At 39.2% G+C, this 27,195-nt stretch overlaps 1 protein-coding gene across 1 annotated transcript in view; it reads left to right on the top strand.

Annotated features, from left to right (window-relative positions):
- The window catches only part of TENM3 (teneurin transmembrane protein 3), a 1,292,929-nt gene extending 1,267,246 nt beyond the window's left edge, over positions 1-25,683 (top strand). Inside the window, exons 35-40 of the mRNA XM_063402168.1 lie at positions 9,457-9,632; positions 10,318-10,553; positions 15,952-16,248; positions 17,429-19,040; positions 20,861-20,991; positions 24,928-25,683. Coding sequence (XP_063258238.1) covers positions 9,457-9,632; positions 10,318-10,553; positions 15,952-16,248; positions 17,429-19,040; positions 20,861-20,991; positions 24,928-25,683 — 3,208 coding nt within the window. The remainder of the gene's footprint in view (positions 1-9,456; positions 9,633-10,317; positions 10,554-15,951; positions 16,249-17,428; positions 19,041-20,860; positions 20,992-24,927) is intronic.
- Positions 25,684-27,195: the final 1,512 nt, after the last annotated feature.

The raw sequence follows: 27,195 nt of genomic DNA, 5'->3' as shown, positions 1-27,195 counted from the left end.
AATGTTATTGGGATATCAAGTCCTTGCATGACTGCCTCTGTATCCACATTGCCTGGCACAATGCAGCATGCAATACATAGATATCTGTCTTAAAGCATATTTGCTTCTCCTCCTCTCAATGTTACACAAATTGAAGATCTAATAGCCATAACCCTCACATCTTCATGTAGACCCATGGAGGCAAGGCTGGCCAGAAGGAAATTAAAACTCTTCCTCTCTATTCAAACAAGCTAAGTATGCCCCCTATCCAAAGAGAACTTGTTGGGGAAAATATCAAGCTGACATATTAAATTTGGGGTTTTTTTAACTTTGCACAGTAGTATGTAACCATGTTTCATGCAATATGCAATTTCTGAGAGGAACTTAGGGATGGCTGTGCTTGCTTACCATGTTTCTTCTTAAGGTAAACCATTCAATACATTTTTTAAATTTATATCTTCAACTTTGAAGAATAGAGGTTATGTCTCGCAGTTTTCTAAACAAGAGCTATAACTCAGCTTTACAGTAGATGTCAGAATACAATGTTACATTATTTAGTCTTGTAAGACTTGTGCTAATATTGGAGCACAAACTTACTGTTTAAAACTCATGCTCCTTAATTAAAAAACAGCCATGTTAAAAATAATCTATTAATATATAACATTAGATAGAAATTTGAATTTTTTTTAGAGAACTGCAGTGTGTCCACTAATTGCCCTGATGTAGCAGTAGTATGTCTCATCTAATAGACATACACCCATTTCTTCATTCTTGAATGTTACTGTTTCTTCTTCTTAGAACTAGGCTACATAATAAGAGCAGACCTGAGAAGCCATCAAATAGACAATAATATCAAAATCAGAATGCTGAAGACACATAGCAATATTATTGCATCTTACATGTATGCAAAAGGAAGAATTGCTTTGATTTCTGACAAGAAAGTCAGCATGTCATGTCTCTGGTTTCAGAAAGCTCTTAGAAGTAAGGATAGTACCACTAAACAAACAATTTTGTTAATATTAATAAAATAAATGTCCTGCACTTGTGAATCCAGTCAGATCTGTCCAGGTTTGTGAAAGTATCCGTCTCACTTCTGGCTTTATGAAGGACTTCACAATACCATTTGTTCAATTATTGACATGTTAATATTCTTGTTCCATGTTAGTTTTCTTTGTCAAACAGAAGGGAGGGAGGCTAGAGTCAAGCCAACTCACCTCCTTCCACACTCACTTTGAAGGAACCTGGTGTGGTGAGGGTGGAAGGATAGCTCAGGACTGCATGTGAAAAGGCTAATCTCTGTTTTCAGTCATGCTGTATTCAAACATATTTTCAAGCCCCATCAAGAGATTTGGTCTTCCTTGATGTCCCAGTGAGGCCAGACTGATCAGCTCTCTGGGAAGCCTACAAGGGACATGCAGTTTAAAGCCTTACCTTTGGAGCCCCCTCCTAAGAAGGGAAATTCTCTCACTTCTGAAGCCTGCATTGATTGGGTGTGACTTGTACTCTGAAGGAATAAGGTTGTTATTCTAAATTAACCACAGAACCTGAATTTAACAATTATTGTTTGCTGCCTTGGTATTCCATTGACCTTGAAGAAAAGAAAATACACCCATATAATTTAGTTTTCCTGTTACTAAATTTGCTTTTCAAACATAATGTAATCTAATAAGTTGATTTGTCCACTTTTTGTGATGCTGTAAAAACAACTTTGTTGAATTTTTGCCTTTCAAAATGAAATTAAATGAAATTAAATCCCCATCCTACCACCAAAACAAAAATTAAGGGGAAAAAAGCAACATTACAGCTTTTTCTGTGAGCAAAATATCTAGCCAAACAGATCAGCCTGATGTCCTTTTTTCACTAAAGGCCTGTACACTCAGCTCTGACAGTGTAAGACCTTACAGCAAGGAACAATCTGTCACACAAAGTATATATACACCAACATTTCTTTTATTTGAGAGGCCATACTCTGGTATTTATATTGACAAGGCACACAGTTTATTTGTGCAGTAATAGATGAGCTACAAAGGTGGGGGAGGTGACAAACAGACAAGGCTGCAGCCCCGAGGAGCCCTGAGGTTAGGGAAGCTGCCCGCCAGCACATCCTGGCAAATCCAGAATCCGTCCTCTGTGCATCCCACAGGGCTTAGGGGCAGTGAATTCTCATTACAAGGAAGCTGAAAAGTGAGGGATGACTGTTGAGGCCTGGTAGATAACAGCCTTGCTACTGTATTTAGTCTCATCTTCATAAGACTGAGCCCCCTTGAATTGCTCCTCAGTTAGTTGCACTCGGTTCAAAAGAGTGTGAGCTGCTGTGGCACACTCTTAGCCCTGGGAAGCCGCTCCATCCCTAAAAATGCCTCTCATGTAAGCCACACTGCCTACCTCCTGATGCTCCCAGAGCACCCCTTCCCCAGGCACGTACACCGGAGTTATTCTTCCTGCTCTTCAGAAAGCTCCAGCTTCATTAACCATGTTCATTTGTGCAAGGTCATGTGCATGTAGGGTGCATGTCAGCCATGCGAGTTGTGAGAGACTCCGTGGTTTTGTGGCTTCTTATGAGAATCTACATGATGGGTGTTTGCTGCAGCAATCAGCACAGCAGGGAGGACTGCAGTACCATACAGCAGTGAGTGAGAAGTTTGGCAGTATTCTGGCAAAAAATAAAGCATCCCCAGCATGGCACATTTCTGTATTGCTTCCTTCTCCACAAAGCACCACTCCCCCAAAATACCTGGCTCCAAATACCTGGAAGTCATTTTGAATTGGGCTGTGAAAGTGGTCAATCTTACGCAACACAAGCACTGAACTCAAGCTTGTTTGTCTGGTTGTGCAATGAAGTGGAAAATGAGCATCAAAACCTTCTCTGTATGGAAGTGAATGAGCTATCATGGGAAAAGGTGTTGATTCATTCCTTTGAGCTCCCTTTCCAACAGACATATTTCCTGCAGTGATTCTCGTTTTGAGTGTGCCTGTTGTTTTACAGATGAGTTATGGTTGTCAAAAAAGGCCTATTTAAGTGAATTGTTCACGTCTGGTGTGCTGAATGCCAGTTTACAAAAAAAGACTGAAAATTGTCCTTTTAACATTATGACAAAATACACCAAATAAAAAGCCTCAAGAGCTGCAGTTATAACAGGATAAGGTGAAAAGAGAAATTGTCAATAACTTTCCAGCTGAGGAAATCTCGTCATTAAACCTGGACTAAAAAATTTGTCCTGACTACATTGCTAAGATAAAGGACCATTACCTGAATTATTTAACCAGCTGTGCAAACAGTTTTATAAGACTTCCCCAGATGAAAACAGGGTAAAGACCCTTTCCCCATGGAAAAGCCATCAGATAAAAGAACTTGAGTTGTCTGATAGCTGGTTGGATAGGACAGAGAAATGTAGCTGATACTAGCACTTTTAATGACCTTCTAATTTCTGTGCTTTTGTGAGTTTGCATTTTTTGCCCAAATTCCATTAAAAAACAAGTAGGCATATAAATTTCTGTCCAGAATTTGGATTCTGGCTGTAGTTTAACTTAGCTCTTTCCTAGAATGACTCGTGGATCTATTTTCTGTAATTCCTGTTCATCCACTTTTTTCTCAAAGCTAGGCACAACAGAAGGGAAAAGGAAAATAAAAAGGGACAGGTGAAAGGAAAAAGGAAAGGGATGGGGAACGGAATAAAGCAGCAAAGAAAGGGAAAAGGAAGAAAGAAACTTTTTTCATATATTGAGAAGTCTGTAAGATTGGAAAGAATGTTGATTTTTTTTTCATAAAATGATAGAATATTTTGAGTTGGAAGGGACTCACAAGGATCATCATTGTCCAGCTCCCAGCCCTGGCCCTGCACAGAACAGCCCCAAGAGTCACACCATGTATCTGAGAGTGTTATTCAAACAATTCTTTAATTCTGTCAGGGTTGGTGCTGTGACCACCTCCCTGGGGAGCCTGTTCCAGTGCCTGACCATCATCTAGATGAGGAACCTTTTCCAATACAAACCATATCCAACACAAACCTCCCCTGACAGAGCTTTGTGCTATTCCCTTGGGTCCTGTCACAGGTCACCACAGAGATCCGTCCCTGACCCTGCACTTTTCCTCATGAGGATGTTGCTGACCACAATGAGGTCTCCCCTAAGCCTTCTCCTCTCCAGGCTGAACAGACCAAGTGACCTCATATGGCTTCCCCTCAAGGCCCTTCTCCATCCCCGTGGCCCGCTGTTGGATGCTCTCTAACAGCTTTATAACCTTCTCACATTGTGGTGCCCAGAACTGCCCCCAGCACTCAAGGTGAGGCTGCCCCAGCGCAGAGCAGAGCAGGACAATCCCCTTCCTTGCCCAGCTGTGATGCTGTGCCTGGTGCACCCCAGGACATGGTTAACCTTCCTGGTTACATTTTTTCTCATGCTTAACAATATTCCAGAAGAGAAAAAAACCCTATAACTTCTTAGACAATAATAAAATGAAATTTTAAAAATCCACTTGTCATAATTTACAAGCTACTGATACATGTCATGCTTTCTTCTTGTTAAGCAAAACAAAATATTAGGAAGACATACCACCATATTTTTTATTGTTTGGAGTTTCGGTTTTTTTATAAATTGTTGTATCTCCAAAGGAGGTCATAGTTTAATATTTCAGGTTTCCTAGTATAATTGCACTGTGAATTCACAAGATGCTAAACCTTTTAAGATACATATACAGATGTATTGTGTGGAAATAAAGGAGTATGTACAGGCTATAAATGAGTAGTTATGTATCCACTGAAGTCTATTTCAATCAGACTAAATAAACACAAAAAAAAAAAAAAAAAAAAAAAAAAAAAAAAAAAAAAGCAGAAATCATTTCTGTCCATGTATTTTTAGATTATTTTCACCTTTTGCATTCTCAGCAGACTCATTCAGTCTCTTGTCAGACATATAAAAAGCAAAAATGCATATCAAAATGAGGAAAGAAATGTAAAAATTGAGGAAAGGAAAAAAAAACCAAAATTCATTACATTCAAGTTGAAAGTTTTTTCTTTGTTTTTCTTTGTTTCTACAACACACATAATGGTTAAAGGTGGCCAGAATCAGAGGTTCCAGTAACTTGCCTTGCCCAGTTTTAAACTAGTAGAGGACAGGAGAGCTCCCAACAGGTGAAATGCTAATAAAAGTGATGATATATGAACTGTGAGCTTCTTTCCTTTTGATTGGCAAGACAACCATTTTGATACTAGTTGAGCATGCAGTGAAGATGCTACTAGAATGGCTTTTCTTTACCGTCATTTTCCAGCTTTGAATTCACTTTAATTTGGGAGGGACTAAACCTGCAGTGTGCTACAGAGGCTAAATACAAGTGAAAGAATGTCTTTGTAAATCAAAATTCTGCCATGTTAAAGACAATGGTCCTCTAGGTAATGGCTTAAATGGCCTGAACAAGCCAAGGAAGACATTTCATTGCCAGGCTAGGACAGATTTTTCAGCATGTTGTCAACATGGTATGCACCTAAAACAGCAACACATTACACTCCTGAGTGCCAACCTTGAACTTTCTGTTCTTACCTGCCAAGAAACAGCATTCTGGTATAAAAGGCTTCCCATTAATAGTTTGAAACAAGTAGGGTAATGTTCCATAAATTTTTTAGCCACTCTTGGTAATCTGAGATGCATAGAGGAAATACCTGATGTCAGTTGAGTGAAAGTGTAACAGTACTTTATTTTTTACTGTCAAAATTATACATGTCTATATTATGAAATGCATTCATGCTTCATTTCTCTATTACAGTATCCCAACTAATAGTATAATCTGTAAACAGTCTTAAGTACTTAATATGCATTTGGACTGTAAGTCTTGTTATCTGAAATGTGCTGGAACTAGCGTGCCTTGCTCTTCAACCTGACATGTTTACAACAGCAAAAAAAAAATCACAGAATTTATTTTGTTGAGGGATTGTGCTGCAGAAGTCTGGGGAAAAACAGTATCAGTCATAACTTAGCAACTGGCTTTAGGTGCAGCCTTTGCTATACACTTTATTTCTACATTGAAATAACTTCTTATATAAAACATTAATAATGCTTTGCAAGTTGGGGTTGAGCTAAATGTGCTACAGACGAAGATAAAATACACTTGAGAAACAAGTCAAAAATAAAGAAAGTAGGACATTTCCATCTGTGGCAAGCCTACCAGGAAGTTATTACTGCAAAGTGAAGTGTCCTACATAGCCTAGAACAGAAAATGGTCTGGGAAGGCATGTAATTAAAACTGAAGGAGATGAACAATGGAAGAGAGACTTCCAGCAGGTGAAGAGTGAAAGGTCGAGAATCTGGGAAGCTGATAATCATTATCTCTGAGAAATTTTCACTGCAGAAGTGGAAAGCTATCTGGCAGAGGCAGCTCATCCTAAAGAAGAAAAAGGATTTGATCTAAGGGGAACTTCAGCTAGCGATGGTGGCAGCTGCCCCCACTGCTGCCTTCATAGTTATTGACTAAATATGAAGATTGTTGCATTAATGCTAACAGAAATGAGCCGAGCGGATTAATGCACACAAGGTCACGTCCAGGGGACAAGTTTTTGGTTTAGATTCTTGAAAAGTTTATGTGAGACTCACTTTTGAGGAACTGAAGAGGTTGGTGGAACGGCTTTGCTGTGGAGCCTGGCAAAGGAGAAAGATCAGAGGGCTCCATGGTAACACGTATGCCTGAGCTTGTGTTTGGATGAAAAGATCAAAGAGGCTGTGAAATGCCAAATATAGGCTCTCGCCCTCTAGACTTCAGATCTCATTCCTTCTAGGGCAATTTCAATATTAGAACACTAGGCAGATAAAAAGAAATCTCTCAGTCTAAAACTGACAATCTTGGATGAATAAATTCACCTTGGCAGCAGAATGCAAGGATATTTGAATGTAATAAGAAAAATGGCTGCAGAATGCCCAAAGGTATGAGTGATGTTACTATGCTGTGCATTGATAAAGCTTTGATTGTGGGCAAGAAGATGGCAAGTATAAAGTAAGTTTAGTATTCGATGTACAGTGAACGAAATGAAGGACACACATAGCAATCTGTCATAAAATAGAATATGTAGTGAATTGTAGAAAGGCCAATTTCCCCTTTTTCTTTTTGTTCCTGGCTATGAAAGTATGAGAAATCCTGTTCTTACCTTTCACGTCTCAGTCACATTTTCTTCTCGTACTAGGATGCCTGAACCAAGCAATCATGGCTTTTAAGATTCTTTCAGCTTTAAAGTCATGTTTTTAAGAACATGAATGTGTAGCATGATTTCTTGCTGGTCTTTGAACTCTCCCCCACTGTAATAATATTAACTGCTTATCTCAGCCTCATGATGTGCCTTCCCATATTTGTGAAAGACGAGACCAGTTCAAGAACTATAGGCACAGGCAAAAATAATAATGTGGAAGCAAGAATGCATAAAAGAAGGATAGCACAGTTCAGTGCTGCATACTGCACTAAAGCCACACACTGTGCTGAATACTACTGATGTGTAGCATTTTCCAGCTCAGGTGGTATACTAAAAAATATGGTAATTAGTTTCTCACAGACTCTGTGATTAAAAGAGTAAATAGTTCTTACAGGGAAATCTTACCTTCCGTGGCTTTAGTAAGCATCGTTTGAAATAAAGACCAGTATTGACTACAGCAATCAAAGGATGGAAGTAATACCCAACAAAGTAATTTGGTACCATTTTCAAACATAAAGCAGAAAATAGAAAAGGACACTAATTGGACAATATATGCTCCCCAGGGAGTTGGAAAGGGAAGCTGTGCATGGAAATAAAATAAGTTCTTGGAACTGAGGCATGAGACTGAAGGTCATGAATAGGCTAGCAGTCATATTCATACACAAGGAACTTCAGTATGTTTGTTTTGGTCTCCTGCATAAATGGAATATCTCAGCTTGCCAAGTCCAATATGTAAAAAAGAGCCACAATTAGGGACAGAAACACATTGGAAGAAACCCCATTATCTTGAAATGTACTTAACTTCAAAAAATAAGTTTCCTCACTTGAATTCCCTGGCTTGCAGTATAATTTTTGATTTTTAAACATTCTTTTCTCTTGCCTGTTGCTAAGTGAAAGTCTTACATAAACAAAGGAAATCAACTGTGCTAAAAGGATGGAAATGGCTGTATGCAAAAAGCTGTCAAATCTACAGAGTAAGCAAACTGGAAGAAAACATTTCTTAACTTAATCCTTTCAGTTACAGCAATACTGTGCAGTACTCATGCTGTTCAGAGAAAGTTAGTGTTGTGGGTTACAGCTGTTAGGATTAATTCTCTCATTTTAAGAAAAAGAGTTTCTGTAGCTTCAGTGATATGCTTGGGGCTTTTGGGGGGCTTCTTTTGGTTTTGCTTTTCTTTTCCAGTAGGAGCAATTTTGATGATAAATATCAGCATGAAATGTCTAGCACACTGTGAGGACCTGCAGGGTCATGTTTTAGTTACTTTAAGAGACTAAGGCATTGTTCAGCTTCCCACTACACGGTCACAGGAGAGAGATGGAAAACTCCTGAGAGCAAACAGGTCATATGTGGGCATGAAATCATCCTTCGGATGCTTTTTTCTCTCTGTCGCAGCTACGGGCAGGCTATACTTCAAAACAAGGAGCTTCAGCTGAACACCTAGGCTGACAAATCAAGACTGTGGTACTGGAAGAGTTCATCTTAAAGACAAACTTTGTGACCAGCAGCTCACACAGTGCTTTACCTCTCTTTATACTGTGACCAAAATGCATGCTTGGATATAAGCATGGTCTCTGGTCATGTACCAAGATCTGCTTCAGTTAAAGAAATTCTACCTACCTGTTCATATTAAATAGATATATAGCTGTTGGTTTAAATAAATGTCAGTAGACACTGAAAAAAACCCTCATGGTTTGTGTCACAATGCTCAAACTACGATCTGCAGGCAGTTAACAAGTTAAAGACACTAGCTGTTCTGGTTTCCAGCTACAAGCAGCTTAAGTAGATAAAATATTACCCTAGACTCTGCTCATAGTAATACAAGGGATGTTAAGCACTCAGTAGTACAGGTGTTCTGCATACTTACTGAATAGGAAAGGCCCAAGAGACACTCTTATTAAGATACCCTTTTTTAAAAAAATTTGAGGATTCCTACAATAACAGCAAAATCTAGTCCAGTAAGAGGGAATGAGTACAGAATGCTACAGAATTTAGCACCAATAAATATGCTTCCTTTGAAATGGTGAATTAGATGTGCAGCAGGATCTGGTCACACTTCAAAGAATAATATGCAGAGCTGAAGATCCATCTGTTTGCTCTTGCTATCGCCATTGAGGCTGCTGTATGTTAAGCAGTCTTTTGAGTACTTCAAAGCATGTTTGAAGTCTTTGCTATGCCTATCTCATGCACACAAAAAAAAGCAGAAGTGCCTTAACAATATGAGTAGCTGGTGTTTTTTGTTCATTTTAGTTGTAAGTGAAAACAATTTGTTCCTGCTATGTATCATTTCTGGACCTTTTTTTTTTTTAGCTACGATAGCGAGGGCCGTCTAACAAACGTTACATTCCCAACTGGAGTCGTCACTAACCTTCATGGAGAAATGGAAAGGGCCATTACAGTGGACATTGAGTCATCCAGCAGAGAGGAAGATGTCAGCATCACTTCCAACTTATCATCAATCGATTCTTTCTATACTATGGTTCAAGGTACTGTAAACAAGAGATTTCTCAACAGATACTGGTCTGAAAATTGTTTTCTTGTGGTACAAGCAGCTCCAAGTGAAGTGAAACTTCAGGGTCATAGTGTCTGGAGGATGGCGTGATATATACAGTTTTACACCTATAAAGAAACAACTGTTTAGGAAAATCAGTAGTTGCAACAGAAGTAGCATTAAGTTTTCTAACCAAATAGCTTTTGTAAGCAGCTATGGGAAGTAGAATATTTACTTTGTATTAAAAAGGAATCTTGGAAAGAAGAGATGGATTGAAAGGGAAATAGATACAGAAATAGTATGAAGTGATATTTGAGCTTTAAAATAACATGTAATATTCCAGCAATCACATGCTTGCAAAAGTGAGTAGTCACAGTATGCTTAGGATTAGGCCAAAAATGCCCAATGAAACCGTAGAGAATGTGTTTGGTGCCAGTCCAAACAATATACTATGAGGATGAGACTTTCTTAGGTGTTTAAGTAACTTTGATGATAGGTCCTAAAGGCATTTTTTTGCTCCTGTGGGATACACTTATTCTTAACAATCTCACCCTGGCTCTTTATTACCATTGGTTCAGTTTATGTGAAGTCAAGATGCATCTATTGCATAACGTGTCCAGTACAAAGGCAGAGTCTTAACCCATGTAGGTAAGCTGTAATTCTCTTTATGGCCTTTTCAGATCAGTTAAGAAACAGCTACCAGATTGGTTATGATGGCTCCCTGAGAATCCTGTACGCCAGCGGCCTGGACTCACACTACCAGACAGAACCGCACGTCTTGGCTGGCACTGCCAACCCAACCATGGCAAAGAGAAACATGACCCTCCCGGGGGAGAATGGGCAGAACCTGGTGGAGTGGCGATTCCGGAAGGAGCAGGCCCAAGGAAAAGTCAATGTCTTTGGCCGAAAGCTTAGGGTAAGCACACAAGCATGAGCGGTATCTACTGCATTCTCATTAAGGAATGAGGAAATGTAAATACACTCCTGTAGGTATTGCCATCCAGCAACCATGGAATATTTACTGTAGACAAACTGACTGTAGATATGGAAGTACTTGTTTTTATTACTTTATTTATTGGCTGTTTTATTTATTAATTGCTCTTTTCTGTGTGTCATGGTTTAACCCAGGCGGCAGCCAAGCCCCACACAGCTGCTCGCTCACTCCCCACCCCCCAGCACGATCGGGGAGAATTGGAACTGTAAAAGCCAGAGAACTTGTGGGTTGAGATAATGGCAGTTTAACAGGGAAAGCAAAAGCCACACACACAAACAAAGTGAAACAAGGAATGATTTCACTGCTTCCCATGGGCAGGCAGGTGTGCAGCCATGCCCAGGAGAGCAGGGCCCCACCACAGGTAACAGGGACTTGGGAGGACACAGCCATCACTCCAAATGTCCCCTGCTTTACACACTGGGCATGATGTCCCATGGTCTGGAATAGCCCTTGGGTCAGCTGGGGTCACCTGTCCTGGCTGTGTCCTCTCACAGCCTGCTCTCCAGTGTGGCAGAACAAAAGCAGAAAAGGCCTTGGCTCTGTGAAAGCCCTGCCTGGCAATAATAAAAATATGTCTAGGTTATCAGCCCCGTGTTCAGCACAAATTTAACGTAGTCCTGTACTAGCCTCTGTGAAGAAATACCCCAGCTAAAATCAGCACTTTGTGGAATTTAAGCTGTTGAGTTTAGCTTGAAATGGCTAAAAATAATAATTTTCTTCTTTCCTTCACTCTTTTTCTTTCTGGTACTGAATTCATGTAACTGATTTGGAATCCTGTTTTAAATTATTCTAACCATAAGTTAGCACAATCTCTGGATTTTATTTCTTCTTTTTTTTAATGAAAATTGTACTAAGACTTACAGTAAAAAGGGTTTAACTGTGTGTGTATGAGTATGGCATATTCCTCTAACATATGTCTTTACCATTTTGTTGGCATTTCTTCTTCCTGTATAGTGAGTGAAATACAAGTAGGAAGCAAACTATGATTTATGACAGCCATTTGGTAAAGACAACACAGATTAAGTATTTAAAATTGTGTTGCCAGGAGACCATTTCAAAACCACATCAAAGCTCTGACTTACTCAGTTCTTTAAAATAAGGCCTAGGCAGTGTATCAAATGAAGGTAAGTAATTTCAGACCACTTGACTTCTTGCCATTTGAAATCTTAAAATGTTTTGTATCTTCCATCGGGACAAGAAAGGAGGGGATGCTGTTACGCAGGTTATATTCCTCTCCACCACTTTCTCTACAAGAGAAATGTATTTTTTTCCAAGAAGGAAGAATGATTATGCACAGTAGCAGCTGCTGAAGTACAATGTATTAGTAACTACCTGTGGCAACTATCTAACATTGATAAGGAAGAGGAAAAAGAATACATAATTCTGAAGCTCATCCTTGCGGGTCTGGTTCATAGGCATGTCATTATATACACCTGCCAAGTCATTTGTGAAAGAAGCCTAAGAGAGGTTTGGCAGTGAAACAAACCAACAAACCACCACGAGTGCAGTTCTCAGAAGTGACGCTAAGATTTGGCATTCAAATGCAGAGGAGGTAAAATTCAAAAAGAGGAGGTAAAGTTGTCACAGGCAACTTTAACTTAGAAGAATTAACAAAAAAAACAAAAAAAGGAAAGATTTAACAAGATGGGAGGGAAAATGAAAGATTACAGATTATAATAAAATAACAAAAATTAAAAGTGAACATAGAAATGGAAGAAGTAGGACAGGTGGAGAATGAGCTAATAAGAGACAAATGCCTCAAAAAAAGGAAAGAAACTTGTCAGCAATGAAAATCAAAAAAAGGAATCTTTTGTGAAATTGATTTACATGGAAAGGTATTACCGAAATGTCAGTCGGGGGACAGGGGGATGTAGGGAAGCAGAAAAAGAAAACAAGAGAAAGAAGAAGACGAATAATTTGTGGAGCTCATTTCCATGTACAGACAGATATGTCATCAACGTTTTTCTGCAAAGAAGACAAATGTAGACAAAAAACAGTGACAAAGTGTATTGCCAGTAAAGGTATTCATCTCTCTGTGTTATATATAGGCAGTATCTAATGTTAAAAAGTATGCTGTCAGGTACTCTTGGTTTTCTGTCTTGTATTAGTTCTACCTAGTACTAGTAATCTTTCTAAAGAAATGAATTAGAATTATGTTGCCCTTCCTTAATCCAACAGTCTTCGATCAATCTTGCTTTTATTCTGACTTGGTTTGTAATTGTTCCATAAGCTAGTTCTTCTCCAGAGCTGTATATTTGGTCTACAAGCTGGTCATAGCAAAGTTCCTGCCAGTCCTCTGCATGAAAAAGACTTTTTAGGGCCTTTGTACTGAGGGTCTCACAAAAGTCTCAGATAAAGGAGCTGGTAGGAACTCTGTCTCAAAGGGATGCACCCACAGTAGACAGGTAACACAGACAAGGGAGTTTCCTCTTCTGACCTGACATACTCCAAGCTATGCAGAGATCCCCAGTTTAGCTCTTGAATCTCTCTGTAAGACACAGCAATTCCTATTCTTAACAGAGGAATCACAGACAGATTTCATACTTCTCACTGGGAAGAAAAACAGGAATTAAAGTAGAGGAGGATAGATGGAGACATGTCCTATCAGGACAGGACTGTCAAAAGAGTCAGTTTTGTGTCATTAAGTGTTTCTTCACTGGAAATTTCCTCGAGTACAGTTTTATCATCATGAAATCCAGAGGTTTCAAATGTATTTGGAATGTGGTTACCTTGGACACAATAAAAACATTCAACTTTTCCTCTGAAAGTGTTTTGCTACCAGAGATGTTATTAAGAAGCACTTCAGGGGAAGGCACTGTTTAGCTGTGTCATTCCAGCCCTATGCTGCCCAATGAAACAAGCTATATCACCAAAACTCATAGTTAGTCTTATTGCCATCTCTGTTGTATGACTAGACAAGCACAGCCAAAATTTCACCAAAAGCTCACACGCCTGAATGCAAGAGCTCTGTCAGCAAAGTCTGAAAGCATGAAACTGGCTGGAGCAAGAGGTATTTCCTTTCCTTCCCTTCATATCCTGCCCTTACACAGACCAGACAGATGGGAAGTGAGAAGGCAAGGGATGTTATTATCCCAGTTAGCAGCTAGGGCAGTGAGACAGCGGATTAAGTACTTTGTTGCAATTTATACAGGAAGGATGTGCTTAGCCAAGAAATTAACCACAATTGCTTGGACGTCTGCCTTAACCATAAAATCACCCTTCTTTCTTTGCCAGTTCAGAAATCAGAAGTGTCCATTTTAACTTCAGTGTCTAATCCCAAGAGGTGGACAAGAAAAATTGTAAAAATCATAATTAAATGTAAAATAAGGAAGGGGAGGGCGGAGAGAAAGGGAAGGGAAAAAATCAGAGAAGCAAAACAGGCAGGGACATGCAGAGTAAAGTGTAGGCATACGTGGTAGACACTGGGGGGAAAAAAGTCAGAGACAAAGAAAATTTAAGCATTAATGTAGGTAAATTAGCTATTATTAGATGTTGGAAAATTTAAAGAAAAACTCCCTGAACATAAGTTAAAAAAAAAAGAGTTGGATGGAAGTACTTCACAGTTAAGTTTAACCTACTTCAAGAATCAGTCTTGTAGCATTCATTTTTCAGACTATATTTAAATAACTTTTGATGGTTCATTAAATAGGTAAAACAGCTATTCTGCATCTGCTAGACTTTGTTTTCTTTACTTAGGAGATTTACATGAAAGTGTGGGTTTTTTTCCTAAATTGATAGTGCAGATTCTTTTCGTGTCAGTGATTTCATATTAACAAAGAGAAAGGTATTGTACATAAATAGAGAGAGAGACTGAGCAAAACAGAGCATTTGGAGGAACTTTTTTCCTATTTGTCTATGACCTATCACCAGCACTTTAATATTTTTTATACCAGTAATAAAGGATCTAATTTATATTGATCTTTTAGAAGCTTATCAGCCTCAGGGTATAAGTACCAATATCCATGGCATATGGAGTTTTGAACATTCAGCCTGAAAAATGCAAAAATCTTTCAGTCATTTCTTTGGTATATCCCTGTCTATTCTCTAGTTCTTTTCTGAATGTTATTTAGCATTCTGTGTTCACCCTTTGTAATGTATGTATGCGGTACCTGAAAAGGAGTTTTTAAAAAATTCTTAATACACATAGCTCTCTGTCCATTTCTACCATACTTCCCACATGCTCGCAAAATACAGTGTTGAAAAAATCTGTTATCAGTTTTTCACCCCTGGAACAACTTTAAAAAGACATAGCAGATACAGAAATGGTTTACAGATGAACAAAGAAATCCTCGAGGCCTGTTGGAGAACACTAAAGCACAATTCAGTGCTAACGGGAATGGAGAAGTGCAAAGATACTGATATAGGAAAAGAAAACCAGACATTTTCCTTTCATAAATTGAAAAATGAGAGCTAATTCAATGAAACTGAAAGTTGGCATATTTTGAACACTAAAGGGAGGTGGGGATGAATTTCAGTGTAAAAGTATTACATAGAAATCACCATCCATCACTGTAGTTTACATATATCAATAAAAAGCTTTTCAACATGAATGTATCTATGCTAAGGCTTTATTTTCAAATCAAAATACTTAGAAACTTCAGACCATTTCTAACTGTTTTTCAGTGGTTCAGAAGTCTTCCAGTCATTTATGGTTTTAAGTGGTCAGTTAACTAGGAGAAAGACATAATCCTCTAGTAAGGATTTCAGCCTTATAAATACATTGCAGCAGTGGATGGTATACTGAGTGAAATTTCCATTTGATCCAGGAGGGGAATGCCTATGTTCTAAAAACTGTTTAACCTTAATTTGAAGATACAACATGCTTTTGAAGATCTTAATCTTGTATTTACCATTTTGAACAATACTCGCGGTAAAGGACTGGGGTTCAGTTCTTTCCTTCAGTTCATTCTTAGCGTGATGGTTATGAATTGGAAAAGCAGTTGCTGGGAATATATTTCTACAATTTGCTAGATAAACTTCAGACTGCCTACAAAGGAAGTAGTTTGTTTATTGAAATGGCCCCATTTATTACAGAAGTTTTCAGTACACATCTTTCAGTATTTTCTTAACAGTTGTCTAAGCATCAAGAAAGGACAGATTGCAACAAATTCTGAGCCCTCTCTTCATATAATCGGACCTTCTAAGGTAGATACTAATATAATGCCTTACCATTATATCAAGAAGCTGCTAAAGTACTTTACACATTCAGCAAATCAATCACTGTAAATGGTATTTAAAGAATAGCTAGCTTTGTGGAAATAACAGGTGGCTGGGATTTGAACAGCATGATTTATTGTGTCATTTTGTTTGCTTTAAAAAGGTTAATGGCAGAAACCTCCTTTCAGTTGACTTTGATCGAACCACAAAGACAGAAAAGATCTACGATGACCACCGTAAATTCCTGCTGAGGATTGCCTACGACACGTCAGGGCACCCCACGCTGTGGCTCCCGAGCAGCAAGCTGATGGCTGTCAATGTTACCTATTCATCCACAGGTCAAATAGGCAGCATTCAGCGAGGCACCACTAGTGAAAAAATAGAGTATGATGGACAGGGAAGGATAGTATCTAGAGTGTTTGCTGATGGGAAAACCTGGAGTTACACATATTTGGAAAAGGTAAAGAACACTCAGGTTTTTAAAAATGCTTGGAATGTGTTGAAATTCTGCAGCGCCTCAGTGCTGCATATAAAGCAAAAAATAGGTAGTAGAAGCACATTGCAATTATTTTAAGTATCAACATGTGATTCCAAGGGGAATGTTTCATTCCACAGATATGTAATCATACTGTAGCTAATTGCTAGGAGTTGATGTGTTTTTAAATTATTTAGGCCACTGCCTAACAAGAAGCATCTGCATTTACCTTTTATCTTAACACTTAAAATAAGGTACAGGGACTATCTGCAATTCAATTCAACTGAAAATAATTTGTTTAAAAATGCTCCACTGTTGTGGGCTTTTTTCACTACAAGCTCTTTTTTATAAACAGTTACAGCTGTCAGTTGGTACTTGCTATATGTTGTAGCATCAAAATAAGGGATAGGCAAAAGATGAGGAATCAATATATATGTAACAATTGCTGAATGATACCTCTCCTTCAGGAAATAGCTGTGAAAATGTCTGTTATGCGGAAAGAGAATTCATTTCTTTTAGGGGTTTAAATATATTTCTGTTGAAGATGTTGCTCAGCAAATACTGTTTGCTAGTTACCACAGACATAATTTAATCAAGACCCATGATACATAATAGCCACGCATTAGGAAAATGTCAGAATAACTCAAATAGCTGCTTTTGATACGAATAATCAAACAATTGTTTTGCCTGTGTCTCAAAAGCTTACAGAACAAGAACACAGTACTCAGAGATCTCAGGCTATTCAAATTCTTCAAAATCAGCTCTAATTGTAAGGAAGAAATTGTATCTCCCATATGTTGTTCTCCTTGTGAGTTAATGGCTCTAAGACAGTTTTACTTCTTCCCATATTAAACATGACTTATCTGAATCCATTGACAATCTGCTGTTTAGCTGTGAATGCTTGATAAAAGAATGATACAGTCAAAACAAGTAGCAAATTATGAATGTAGAACCACTAATTACAGAACCCCCTACAATTAAGCATACAAGTAAATTAGGCAGGGAGATGTTAACAACATGTAAGGTCAATGATAACTCAATTAAAGAGGAGATAATTTTCTCAAGTGGGAATGTCACATTTTTGTGAAGAAATAGTTCAGTATACGGCGGGAGGGGAGATATTGCACCATTTGCCACATGATAAAAATCTGTTCTTAATTTTCAGTCAATGGTTCTTCTGCTCCATAGCCAACGGCAGTATATCTTCGAATATGATTTGTTGGATCGGCTTTCCGCTGTCACCATGCCCAGTGTTGCTCGTCATACCATGCAGACTATCCGCTCCATCGGCTATTACCGGAATATATACAACCCCCCGGAAAGCAATGCTTCTGTTATAATGGACTACAATGAAGAAGGGCAGCTCCTTCAAACTGCTTTCCTGGGGACAAGCCGAAGAGTATTATTCAAGTACAGACGGCAGACCAAGCTCTCAGAAATTTTATATGATAGTACGAGAGTTAGTTTTACTTATGATGAGACAGCAGGAGTCCTGAAAACAGTAAACCTCCAAAGCGATGGTTTTATCTGCACCATTAGATACAGACAAATCGGCCCGCTGATTGACAGGCAGATTTTCCGCTTCAGTGAAGACGGAATGGTAAATGCCCGATTTGACTACAGCTATGACAATAGCTTCAGAGTGACTAGCATGCAAGGTGTCATCAATGAAACCCCATTGCCTATTGACCTCTACCAGTTTGACGATATCTCTGGCAAAGTTGAACAGTTTGGAAAATTTGGAGTTATATATTATGATATTAACCAGATCATTTCAACAGCTGTAATGACGTACACAAAACACTTCGATGCACATGGACGCATCAAGGAAATTCAGTATGAAATATTCCGGTCATTAATGTATTGGATTACAATTCAGTATGACAACATGGGACGAGTGACGAAAAGAGAAATTAAGATTGGGCCATTTGCCAACACCACAAAATACGCTTACGAATATGATGTAGATGGTCAGCTCCAGACAGTTTATCTGAATGAAAAGATAATGTGGCGATACAACTATGACCTGAATGGCAACCTGCACTTGCTCAACCCCAGCAGCAGCGCCCGTTTGACACCCCTTCGGTACGACCTGAGAGACAGAATAACTCGATTAGGAGATGTACAGTACAGGTTAGATGAAGACGGATTTCTGCGTCAGAGGGGTACCGAAATCTTTGAATACAGTTCAAAGGGCCTTCTTACTCGAGTTTACAGCAAAGGCAGTGGGTGGACAGTGATTTACCGCTATGATGGACTTGGACGACGAGTTTCCAGTAAAACTAGCCTTGGGCAGCATCTCCAGTTCTTTTACGCAGACCTTACTTACCCAACCAGGATAACTCATGTATATAACCACTCAAGTTCTGAAATCACATCTCTGTACTATGATCTGCAAGGACACCTTTTTGCCATGGAAATTAGCAGTGGAGATGAGTTTTACATTGCATCAGACAATACAGGGACACCACTGGCTGTTTTCAGTAGCAATGGTCTCATGCTTAAACAAATTCAATACACTGCCTATGGGGAGATCTATTTTGACTCTAACCTTGACTTCCAGCTGGTAATTGGATTCCATGGGGGCTTATATGACCCGCTGACCAAACTAGTTCACTTTGGAGAAAGAGATTATGACATACTGGCAGGCCGGTGGACAACACCTGATATTGAAATCTGGAAGAGAATTGGGAAGGATCCAGCTCCTTTTAATTTGTACATGTTTAGAAATAACAACCCAGCCAGTAAAATACACGATGTGAAGGATTATATCACAGGTAAGAGAAGGTTACTTGATTGCAGCTTGGAGATGCTGGACCTACAGGCATCCAGTTTAGAGGGAGTGAGACTGTAGGTAGCCAGGGCAGGAAGGGTCCTTCTACGATCACTTTAACACACCAGCATCACAGAAAATATTCACTGGAAGTTTGTTGACATTTTCCAAGGTAGACTTTTGCAAGGCTGCTAATGTAAATTGCTCAATAAGTTCCTGTTAGCACAAAGTAATGAGTACACAGCCAAGTGCAGGGAAGGAGGAGTAGGATAGTATAAAAAAAGGAGTGAACTTTTGGCAAAAAAAGGTGCTAATGTGCTAACTTTCATATCTCAGTTCTTAGAGAACCTATATGCTTTTTGTTGTTCTAGAGTTAGTGATGTGTAGGGTTTTCCATTACTCTACATACCAAAAATCTGCACAACACCAGAATTCTTCGAAAAATTTATGGCTCTGATACATTTGATTTTTTGTATTTGAATTAGATGTAAATAATCCAAAATACACAGATGTTGCCAGTCTACAGGAAGGGCTCAGCCCCACTTACTTAGGAGCTGTGAGACTACCACTTATAACAGCATCCTGGGAATCAAGTGGGTTTGCATTCATTTAACAAACAGCAGCTATTAAAGTGGGTTGCTAACAGGCTGCCTGGAAGTAAGAATAAAAACAGACCTCTGAATCTGTCCTCCTTTAGCAGCATGTGCTGTAAGGCATGCAGTTGGAATCAGATTCTTTGTGACATTACACATTGCTTCATGCACTTAGTTCAGAAATTGCCCTCAAAATACAGTTTTGATTCTTTTCTTAACATCTTTGATGTCTGAAATGCACAGGCACACACTGCTTATATAAGGTTATTATTAAAATTGGTAATTTGGCTGACTGGCACTTTTAAATGCAGCGCCTCATGAGGCATATCATTTATTTCAAAATGTTAGAATTTATTTTAAGATAAATATTTTTTTATTATTTTAATTTTTGGAAAAATCTGCTTCCTTATTCCACATATTGTAAGTTTTTGAAATAAAAATTACTTGGTAAAGACTTGGTAAAGAGCGCTCTGCCAACCTCTAAATTTAGTATTTGTGGAAGATAGTGTAAAAAAAAAAGAAACAAGGCAGAGCACTCATTCTTGCCAAACAATTGTTAGCTGATTGTTGGCACCCCTAATTGATTTTTAACAGAACATAAAATGTATCATAAATAATGTTATCTAATGATAATTTGGTATCCTGTCTGCTTACTGGTGCATTTCATTAGCTTTTCGTTTCATTGATCCCACACCATCGTGAAGAGGAGCAGATTTCTCTTTGAACCAACAAAAAATATCTGCCAAATCATTTAAAAGGTAATTGGCCATATAGGTGCTATTTCAGGAGTAGTTTGAAGTCACTACAGTAACACACACAAAAGGACAGGATGTGCTCCACAGTACTCTTTTTTTTGGCTTTGTTTTAAAGTATTGATGACAAAGGTGTGACATAAAGCATGTTTAACCCAACCATGACATTCCAGTTAGTTTAGGCTGTATGACAAGAGAATGTCCCCGTAACTGAGCTGTCATAATTGTTCTGGAAGTCACCAAGGCCATCAGACTTGCTAAACTCTGCAATACCTTTCAACTGAGTCTGGTGCAACTCTTATATAGAACACACATTTTCTTTGAAGTTTAGAACTGTAAGTTTCCTGTATAGGTTTGCTATTGCCATACAAAATGAAATCAATTCTGCCAAAAGCTATTATATATAGAAATGGTATGGTTGCAAAATATAGAACGATTCTAATATTTTTCATTTTTTTCTTACAATTATTCCATTTCAGATGTTAACAGCTGGCTGGTGACGTTTGGCTTTCATCTGCACAATGCCATCCCTGGCTTCCCTGTTCCGAAATTTGATTTAACAGAACCTTCTTATGAACTTGTGAAGAGCCAGCAATGGGAAGACATACCAGTAAGAAACAAAACTAAACATACAAATTGAACAAGCTAGAATGTTCCCTTCTATTCAGATCTTATTAGGCATGGATAATTCTGACAGCCAGGGTTATTTGCTAAATTCAATCTGAACTTAGTACCTTTATCTAGTTTCAAAAGAATTTAAGAAATTACAGGTGGAGGATTCTTTTACAAATTTGCTAAGTTGAGTACTCTTTTATATAAGCTTTTTTTTGCTTTTAGCAATAATACAAATTCTAAAAGACAATAATCAATGAAAAGAAGTTTAAGATGTTTTAAAGATGTCTAATTTTCATAGCAAAAACTAGAGATATTATATTTGTACTAACATTCTGCCTGAAGATAGTAACTAAACACTGTAGTAAGAAAGAGGGTAAAAACAAAGTTTAAAAAAAGGTGAAATAAACAGAAGAGGTGATATAACATACACATACAAGGCACCTCTATAATTTTATTTCTTTTTCATATTAACTATGTGTTATGGACACCATGTGTTATATGTAAAGATAAAATACTGAAACTGAAATTACCTGAGGTAAAATTTACTATATTACATAAAGCTCAGGTGCCTATGAAGTTCTTTGAAAGCAAAAAAAAAAAAAAAAGAACTTTGATCCTGAAAACCTGCTACTGTTTTAAATAATGGAAGAAATGCATGTGAAAGTAAAATCTAAGTCTGCTATTTAAGAAAACTCTATTTACACATTAGGCTTACTCAAAGATCAAAGACCTATGCCCTCAAGAATCCTATGGTTTTCAGTTTAGAAGAAAGAATTAAGAGACATTAAAATGGGTGATCCCATTCTAAGCAGTCAAAAAAAATCTCTTTTTACAAGAATCATGATAGACAATGTTACAAGTATTAAAGGTGATACAAACTTAAAAATCCTACAACCTAAGGTAGACAAAAAGTCCTTAGAACTGTGGCCCAGCAGAAGGGAATATATGGAGGCTAACTTTGCATTCAGGAAGTTAGTTAATTTGGTTGGTTGGTTGGTTGGTTGGTTGGTTGGTTGGTTGGTTGGTTGGTTGGTTGGTTGGTTAGTTAGCTAGCTAGCTAGTTAGCTCATTCGTTTGTTCGTTTTTAACATCAAGGAATTGAGTAATAGGGAAAGACTTCAGGGCACAGTATGAGATTAGTGTCTCCCATGAGCAACAAAAGCAGTGAAGAAGGAGCATGGCAAGCACTCTGGTAGTATTGAGAGATAAGAAACCTACCATCAGGCATGGCTGTGAAGGACTATCAGAGGTTGTTTAGTTAGGTCTCAAAGGCTAAAGAATGAAATCATCCAACAAGACCAGCAAAGGCATAAGAGGAACAGAACCAGTCTGGTCAAAGAGATGAGAGCGGACAACTAGTTGTCAAAAATCTTCAGGAGACAGCTCAATAACATGAGGAATGCCAGGTGCATGTGGCACGACAGAGCGAGGAGCATGTGATAGGAAAACAAAGATTCAAAATTCTCAGGTAGGAAGAAGCTGCAACTCTGATATTCATTGGTGAACAAGCAAATGAAACCATGAGGCAGAAGTAAACACACAAAACACTTGGTATTTTGAAACATTCTGGAGTGAGTGAGCTCTACTGAGCTCTGAGGATACATGTTAAAAATAAACAAACTTTATCATTATGAAGTTGCTGTAGGATCTTGCTGCTCTCACTGATGATTGCTGTCTACAATATATTTTGTGCTGTGTAGCTTTCATGTAGAATTTACAACAGCTGAAATCCATACTTGATAGGAAATACAGACCAAAATCTGCCACATTCAAGAAGAATGGAGAGCCCAAGTTAATTCATAATTCCCTCAGGAGTTATCCCCTCCAGAAGGCTACCCTTGTGGCAAAACAGAGAAGCCTTTGCAAACTTTTTGTGAGGCTTTGATCAGCAGCAAGGCAGAATTAAGGCTGTATGAATCTTAATGACCCCTGCTTGGTCTCCCATCCAGAAATTGTGGAAAACAAAACAGGTTTTTGACTCATTTGGCAGCAGTGAATCAAATGGTTTAAGCAGTATTTTACTAAAAGGAGTAGGGGTCAATTAAGAGAGAAACTGGATCATCATCAAAAACTAAGTATTCATTTTCAAAAGTGCAGCCAAAGTTATTTTAATCTTTGTTTCCTGCCGAGACCACTGCCAGGGCAGCTGTCTGCTCCCCACCTCTATCAGTACAGTGCAGCAACAGCTTGTTGCTGTTAAGACCCAGGGTTAGACCGATGTGTCTGTTCTGCACAGTTGTAAGGTCTCATCCCAACCACAGGTGCACTAGCTAACCCTTCCTGCTAGCTGCTCCTGCTCTTTCAGCTGTCCAGGCTAACCACTGCAGTTATGCTGACAGGTCCTGTTCCTCAGCCATCCTCTCTTTACCAAGAGTGCATCTGGTCTAGGCTACACACAGCTCTTCCATGACATTCTGCTATCCTAGCTTTTCCATTAGACTGGCTTGTTGGTTCTTTTCATTCACTGCCCCTTGTCTTTGCTAGCTATGAACAGAACACTGCTGTATTCAGGGTTGCACCCATCTGAAGTTCTTGGGGAAAAGATCTTTGAGGCAGGAGGCTGATACTTGAAGTGAAATGGAAGGTTACACAGCCAGATTGGCCACAGTCTTTTCACACATCCCCATTTATCAGTTTCTGCAAGTATTTGCAAGAAAGGGTATCAGTCCCCAGTATTCCACCTCACTGGTCCATACCATTAGCTTCCCTAGCTTTTACTGTAAAGACTGTCATTACACTTTGATTTCCTGCATTTCTTTAGCAGCTTGAGGGATTATGAGAGCCTCTCCGCAGTTTGATCTCAGGCTGTGGCTACTTGAGACACTCTTATCTCCTCACTCAGCATAAAGAAAGGCTTGTTCCAGTTCCAAAGCACAGCTTCATGACCTGCAAAAATACCCTTAGTTTGACTGGACTCATGGTAGACAAGAATCATAACTGAACAAGGTCAGAGGAAGAGATGACACCACAGTGAGATGACACTGTAGTAAGACAGCTCTTACCTCAATCAACATGACATGGCCTGGCAATGTGCACTGGCAGCCCAGAAAGTCAATAGTGTCCTGGGCTGCATCAAAAAAACCAGCAGGGCCAGCAGAGTGAGGGAGGGTCCCTCTACTCTGCTGTTGTGAGACCTCAGCTGGAACACAGCATCCAGCCCTGGGGTCCCCAGCACAGAAGGATATAAACCAGTTCAAGCAAGTCCAGAGGAGGGCCACCCAGTTATCAGAGGGATGGAGCACCTCTCCTGAGGAAAAGAATTGGGATTGTTCAGCCTGGAAAAGAGAAGGCTTTCAGGTAACTTAATTGCAGCCTTCCAATTCCTGAAGAAACTTACAGGAAAGACAGGGTCTATTTACAAGAGCAGGTGGTGACAGGACTAGGGGGAACAGGTTAAAATTGAAAGAGAGTAGGTTTAGATTACATATTAGGACAAAATGCTTTACTGTGAGGGTGCTGAGGCCCCAGAACAAGCTGCCCAGGAAAGTTATGGACGTCCCATCACAGAAGGTGCTCAAGGCCAGGCTGGATGGGGCTTTAAGCAACCTGGTGTAGTTGAAGGTGCCCCACAGCAGAGGGTTGGAATTAGATGATTTTCAAGGTCTCCTTCCAACCCAAACCATTCTGTGAGTCTTGTGGTTATGTATTGGCATTGCAAGTCTGTCCTGTGCAGCCCAGTAAGTGGCCTCTGAAGTTAAAGCTGATTTTTGTGCAGGTTCTCAGGGAAACAAAGACAAAAGCGCTGAACATTATCAAAATAGTCTTGCAACTCAGCAGAACAAGCAGTATGCAGATCTAATTAACTCCTTGGCACTGTTAGTTGTGGCATATCCTGTTGTTGTCCATGGGCAGCACACCAAGAAATCCTGGCTGTTTGGCATTTAGGGGGCTACAGATGGCTGGTAAAACTTCTGTCTCTTCTTGTTTACAGCCAATTTCTGGAGTGCAACAACAAGTGGCGAGACAAGCAAAGGCTTTCCTTTCCCTGGGAAAGATGGCAGAAGTGCAGGTCAGCAGACGGAAATACAGTGGAGAAAAGTCGTGGCTGTGGTTTGCCACAGTGAAGTCTCTGATTGGCAAAGGGGTGATGCTTGCTGTCAATCAAGGCAAAGTGCAAACAAATGTGCTCAACATTGCTAATGAGGACTGCATAAAAGTGGCAGCTGTTTTGAACAACGCTTACTACCTAGAAAACTTGCATTTCACTGTGGAGGGAAAGGACACGCACTATTTTATCAAGACCACCTCCCCTGAGAGTGACCTTGGGACACTGAGGCTGACAAGTGGGCGTAAGGCCCTGGAGAATGGCATCAATGTCACTGTTTCCCAGTCCACCACGGTGGTGAACGGCAGGACTCGGAGGTTTGCTGATGTCGAAATGCAATACGGTGCTCTAGCGCTTCACGTCCGCTATGGCATGACACTCGATGAGGAGAAGGCCCGGATACTGGAGCAAGCCAGGCAAAGAGCTCTTTCCAGTGCCTGGGCCAGAGAACAACAGAGAGTACGAGATGGAGAGGAAGGCGCCAGGTTGTGGACAGAAGGAGAAAAGAGGCAGTTGCTAAGTGCTGGAAAGGTACAAGGATACGATGGGTACTATGTACTCTCTGTGGAGCAATATCCAGAATTAGCAGACAGCGCTAACAATATACAGTTTCTCAGACAAAGTGAGATAGGAAAGAGGTAACACACTGGCTTAGCTCAGGCTGCCAAAGAGACTGTGTACCAGTGTCTTCTAAAAAGGAGATCAAACTGTTTTGCTGCATTACTACTTGAGCCTAAGCTTACATCTTTGCTCAGATTTTTTCTGTAGCACAATCCAGACTCTGTAACAAAAAGAGCGCCTTCCTGAAGAATGATACTGCTAATGACAAAACTTTTTTTTTCTCAATGACCTTAAAGGTGATCTGCTTTAAAGAATATGTTTACATATGCATATCGCTGCACTCAAGTTGGACTGAAAAGTATTTAAAAAAGAAGAAAAAAAAAATAAAAAGGCCTGCAGATTTTGCAACAGGCTGTTTCTTTGAGGCACTGTATTTAATTAAGATACAGACCCATACAGTGTTTCCAAATAGTACTGAATTGTTGACCTTTACTTACCTTCTGCTTACGAGAAGTAGTCTCTCTCTCTCTTTTTCTCTATCTTTCTCGCTGCATAGGATGTGGTATATATCTGTTAATTTTAAAACATGGGGCAAAAATTACTGTTTATAGACAACCCAACTGCATTAAATTGTGCTGCTTTCTAAAAGGACATTGGCACAAGTGACTTATGCTACCATGGGAATTTAATAATGGATTTTACAATGCTAACATGGTTTGCCTTGGGGGGGAAATGGCAAGTAGAATCCTTGTTGCATACAAGCAAAGGAAACCCGGATTTTTTTGTAAATTATGTGAGACAAGTTGTTTATGGATTTTTATATGAATTACAATTTACTGTACATCAAATATTAGTCTCAGAGGAGTTAATTTATGTAAAGTGTTTAAAAAAAGTTTATACTTAAAAATAAAATGATAAAAACATGTGCTGTGTGTGATTTTTTTTAAAGAAAAAGGAATTGCACCTTTTACGTTATAGCTGTACAGTATAAAGGATTATATTGTAGAGATATAACAGTGATGACTAATGTCCAAAAGTGTTAATATTTTTGTATTAGGTTTAAAGCTGTGCATCTATCACTCTGCTGATAGGAGGGGACACGCCACAAAGTGGCTGGCTGAATCAGACCACAGCTCCCTTCCCTCCCTCTCCTGTCACCCAGGCTAGTGCCACTTCATCAGTCTTTGTTAGAAGGCACAGTAACCAAATAAGTCTCATTTAGTATGATGGAAGACTTTAATAGGTTGGGGTTTCCTTGTCTTTTTCCAGCCCTAATGTAACAAATGGACATTTATTCATACCAGGTGGGGTTTCTGTTGGTTTTTTAGAAGCTTTGTTTCACAATGGAGGAATAGTGTCTCAGGTGCTTGGCAAATTGTATGTAGAAGAAGAAGAAATGATGTCGTTTCATCCAGTTATGTCCACTTTGTCTTCTGTATAATACAGCTCTTTTAGGTGTTAATAACTCCAGATAGAAGAAGCGTACCTCTGACCTGATGCTACAGAATTGCTCTTTAGGCAGGCAGGCTGTTCAGTAGGTTCATCTCCTGGCCTCCAGCTGGCAGATCAAATCTCATTACTGTGAACACAACC

Source organism: Prinia subflava, chromosome 7, assembly GCF_021018805.1.
Source record: "Prinia subflava isolate CZ2003 ecotype Zambia chromosome 7, Cam_Psub_1.2, whole genome shotgun sequence".
NCBI lineage: Eukaryota > Metazoa > Chordata > Aves > Passeriformes > Cisticolidae > Prinia > Prinia subflava.
Note: the sequence above shows the minus strand (reverse complement) of the source record. Positions and strands in the feature narration are given on the sequence as shown.